At 35.5% G+C, this 4339-nt stretch overlaps 1 protein-coding gene across 1 annotated transcript; it reads left to right on the top strand.

Moving 5' to 3' along the window:
• The first annotated feature begins 516 nt into the window (after positions 1-516).
• LOC122583057 (serine carboxypeptidase-like 31) lies at positions 517-3674 on the top strand. The gene is made up of 10 exons (XM_043755497.1): positions 517-811; positions 1051-1158; positions 1671-1766; positions 1856-1948; positions 2021-2103; positions 2206-2490; positions 2792-2922; positions 3017-3112; positions 3200-3305; positions 3490-3674. The coding sequence occupies exons 1-10, from the start codon at positions 517-519 to the stop codon at positions 3634-3636; spliced, it is 1440 nt and encodes a 479-aa protein (XP_043611432.1). The 3' UTR covers positions 3637-3674.
• Positions 3675-4339: the final 665 nt, after the last annotated feature.

Here is a 4339-nt window from a genome sequence, read left to right as displayed (position 1 = left end):
GAATTGCAAGAAGTTATATAGTTTGGTGTGATCACCAATTTGTTCGAACATCATGCAAAACTCTGTCGTTATAACAAATACGTTTTAGATATACATATACTAAGGCGAGCAGCTACACCAAAATATACAAACTACGTACAAGGCCAAATTAAGTTAATTTGTATTTTATGGAGTTATTCCTAATTAAATTAATAGCCACGAAATATCGGATAAAGGATTAGCGGAATATATTATGATCATTGATCAACTAGTTAGGTTCCTGTAATCCTGTTGCTAGATGGCCAAATGTATATTTTTAGCAAGTAATTTCATGTAAATTTCTTAGAAAAGACAATATATATATAGTATATTTTGTTGATAAAGTCAAGTTGCCACTTAACTATAACAGTTTTTCTGATTACAATTTTCATTATCCAAACACAAATTAATTAGTGGGTGCTAATAACTTTTTAACATGTATAAATAGGTATGCAACTCTTCGTATATTTTGGCAAACTTTCTCAGTAACTACTCCTTATGGCTTTCACACTAAACTTAATGTCTTTTCTAAACATAGCTATTGTGATATTGATTTCGAAGCGTTTATTTGTAGTTTCAAGGCGTGTTCAAGTGTCCGTTGACAAATCAGTAACGGTCCAGAACAATGTCGACGATCTAGTGATAAACTTGCCTGGTCAGCCTAATGTAGACTTCCGACATTATGCTGGATATGTGAACGTAAATGAGAGCCATGGAAGGGCGTTATTTTACTGGTTCTACGAAGCTTGGACTCTAACGGATGAGAAGCCCTTGGTGTTGTGGCTTAACGGAGGTAAGGCAACAATACTAGCGTTTCTTTTTCTTATAATCCATACATGCATATTCATAGAAACAATGGCAATCTTTCTACTGCTTGTTTGTATAAAGTAAGTGCTAAGAATTTAATCAAAATATTCATTTCAACAGCTACTATAGCAGTAAGTCTTAACTTAAACTCATTTTGTTTGATGGTCTTAGCGGACATAAATTAGTTCTTTTCTTCTTATTTTCCACTCAATATTTGTGTTTCAGGACCTGGGTGTTCGTCAGTGGGATATGGAGCAACACAAGAAATCGGGCCATTCCTTGTGAGAACAGATGGAAAAGATCTGCAACTAAATCCCTACTCATGGAGCCGAGGTATCATTCAGACTTTACATGTTTCATTTTTACGTTCACTAGATGCGATTTTTCCCTGAGGATCATAGGTTTGATGTACAGATTCACCCTCTTCAACTTCATTTTTAATCTTATGTCGATCAGTCTCTAGTTTCTTTCAACCATCCTATCTCTTACTGTACCAGCCTTCCTAAGGAATCACATTGGTATAAGTTCTGTTTATAAGAGTTATCACATAGCCGAACATTCATGATATCACCCTTTAAGATAAAACTGCGATAAGTCATAATATATATGAGACTTGGTGTTCGTATATTTTATCAAATCATTTAGTAGTCCAGATAAACATTTTATCGTTGAGCTGAGGTTGCCTATTCATAAAACAATTGCATCTAGCAAGCACTATTCCATTCTTGAGACTGAAGTATGGATATCTTTCTTAATTTTCATAAAGACCCAGCGTAGTACTTTCGGATAGAATATACCCTGATGCAAACAACTAATCCATGTATATTAAATGTCGGGAAATGCAGAAGCAAATATGTTGTTCCTCGAATCTCCTGTTGGAGTTGGCTTTTCATACTCCAACAAAACTAATGATTACGATAATCTTGGAGATGACTTCACAGGTAAGTAATTTCACAAAGTTTATATATGTAACAGCTAATTAACTAGTGTTATCATCTGCACTGACTAGTTTTTTGAAATATCAAATCAGCTAATGATGCGTATGCGTTCCTGCATAACTGGTTCCTTAAGTTCCCTTCATATAGGAATAGAACGTTCTATATCGCTGGCGAGAGCTATGCAGGTATATCTATTTCTCATGTTTCACAAAGATGATTAGATCATTGTAGTACTCAAGCATATGTGTCATATGCAGGAAAGTATGTTCCGGAATTGGCAGAGCTTATCCATGATAAAAACAAAGACCCTCTCTTGTTTATAAATTTAAAAGGCATATTGGTATGTATTGTCTTTGAAACTACATTATGTTTTCCCCCGGTTCTTTTTCCTTTCGTTTTTTCCCCCTACGTTAGCCTAAGAATGGTATCTTTTGAAATGCAGTTAGGAAACCCTGAAACAAGTGATGCTGAGGACTGGAAAGGTATGATTGACTATGCTTGGAGCCATGCTGTGGTATCCGACGAAACTCACAGAATTATAAGAGATTCCTGCGACTTCACCACCAACAAGAACAGTGATGACTGCTACCAAGCCGTGGATGAAGTTCTTATTCAATATGAAAAGATAGATATATACAGCCTTTACACACCGGTTTGTATTGCAAATTCAGCATACGCAGAAACAAAATCAATGTATGCTGCGGCTAAGAAGGCCACATCTAAGATGGTAAGTAATCTGTAATCGTTATATTCTGCGCAAATTGTGTTTTAATAACTGGAAAAGATCCAAGATCTGTTACAACATTTTAATGGAAAGAGCGTTGATTAGTTATTTCTCTATTTGCGGGAGACATTAAAAAAGTTCATGTTCTTAAAGCGAATAGGTACAAGCAAATTATGTATACTAGCAGTAAATTGCTGACTAATAACAAGTCAAAAGCGTTAATTAGATATATTATTAACTTGCTAAAGAACCTAATAGAAAACATATGTAGGCAAACTAAATAGTTGATCACGTTCATTTTCAGATGCCACGCTTAATGGGAGGATATGACCCTTGCCTAGACGACTACGCAAAAAGTTATTATAATAAACCCGATGTTCAGAAGGCTCTGCATGTTGGAGATGGGCTGCAACTCAAGAACTGGAGCAGTTGCAAGTAATGAGAAAGCTTGCATATATAGTCAGATACTGAAATTCATAATCTGAAAATATGCCAATTTTACTGTATTAACTTTACAACTATCCTGCAGTATGGACATATTTTATGGCTGGAAACAAACAAAAGATTCTGTTCTTCCAATATACAAGAAACTAATTGATGCCAAACTCAGAATATGGGTCTACAGGTATATATGTCATCTGATAAATAATCTGTTATATATGTTGCTATTTATCCATGTATATACTATAAATATCAGTTTTGGGTGCAACAGTGGAGATACCGATGGAAGGGTCCCTGTGTTGTCCACAAGATATAGTTTAAGCGCTCTTGGCCTGCCTATTATTCGATCATGGAGGCCCTGGTATCACCAAAAGCAGGTAATGTTATCAGTTTTTGCTACAGAATATAATTAACTGGCAAAGTGGCAATAGAAGCATAGATAATACAGATTTTGTTTTGAACTAAATTTAACTTTCCACATTTGACCATCAAAGTAAAAAACACAGATACTCAGCAATCTCAGCAACTAAAGAAGGAATTTTCTGTTGTATATGTGTTTAGGTTGCTGGTTGGCTGCAAGAGTATGAAGGACTTACCTTTGCTACCTTTAGAGGAGCTGGTCATGCTGTGCCCATCTTCAAGCCAAGCGAGTCATTGGCATTCTTCACTTCCTTTCTTCTCGGCGAGTCTCCACCATTGGATCGATAAATGCTAGCTAGATACATATATACATGGGAATTTCCCTTAGTTTCTTCAACATAAATTAAATTACTTTCTGTTTCTCTGTAATGAACATTACTTCTGTGGTTTTCCAAAATTGCATGAAGAAAATATAGTGTTATTAGTTGATTTTGTTTCTATTTCGTTGAACGGAAAATTGTTTTCAACGTTAGGCCTCTTTATATACCCAACTCCAAATCTAAAGGAAACCCATTATTGGAAGACCTTTGTCTTTATTCTTCGGAGCATTTTGTTCATATCAAGATTTGAGCCTAAGACTTTTAAGATCTCCCAAATACCAATCCATCTATTGATGGTTGGTATTACTTGATCGTGTTACATGTATGGATCATGCACTTTAGTGATGACAATAGGTTTAATTAGTTATTAATGGCAATAAACTTCCTAATGCTATATCCCTCCTGCGATACGCAGAACCTGCCACCCAAAACATCAACAAAATGCACTGTGGTACAAAGGGATATCAGACACTACATAAGATAAAAAGAAAAGGAGCTAATCACCTATAAATAAAGGGATTTAGTTCCACCTTTACAAGTAGATAATTAAGGAAATGGTTGAGAAGGATCGAAGACCTAGAAAACCCTAGGGAAAAGTCCACTTGGCGCCAACCATTTCCCTCTCGAATTCTCTCCTATAAATAGGAAATCAAAAGACCTCCAAGGCATAA

This window comes from Erigeron canadensis, chromosome 9 (genome assembly GCF_010389155.1).
Source record: "Erigeron canadensis isolate Cc75 chromosome 9, C_canadensis_v1, whole genome shotgun sequence".
Taxonomy (NCBI): domain Eukaryota; kingdom Viridiplantae; phylum Streptophyta; class Magnoliopsida; order Asterales; family Asteraceae; genus Erigeron; species Erigeron canadensis.
The sequence above is the reverse complement of the archived record's forward strand: the minus strand, read 5'-3'. Positions and strand labels throughout refer to the sequence as shown.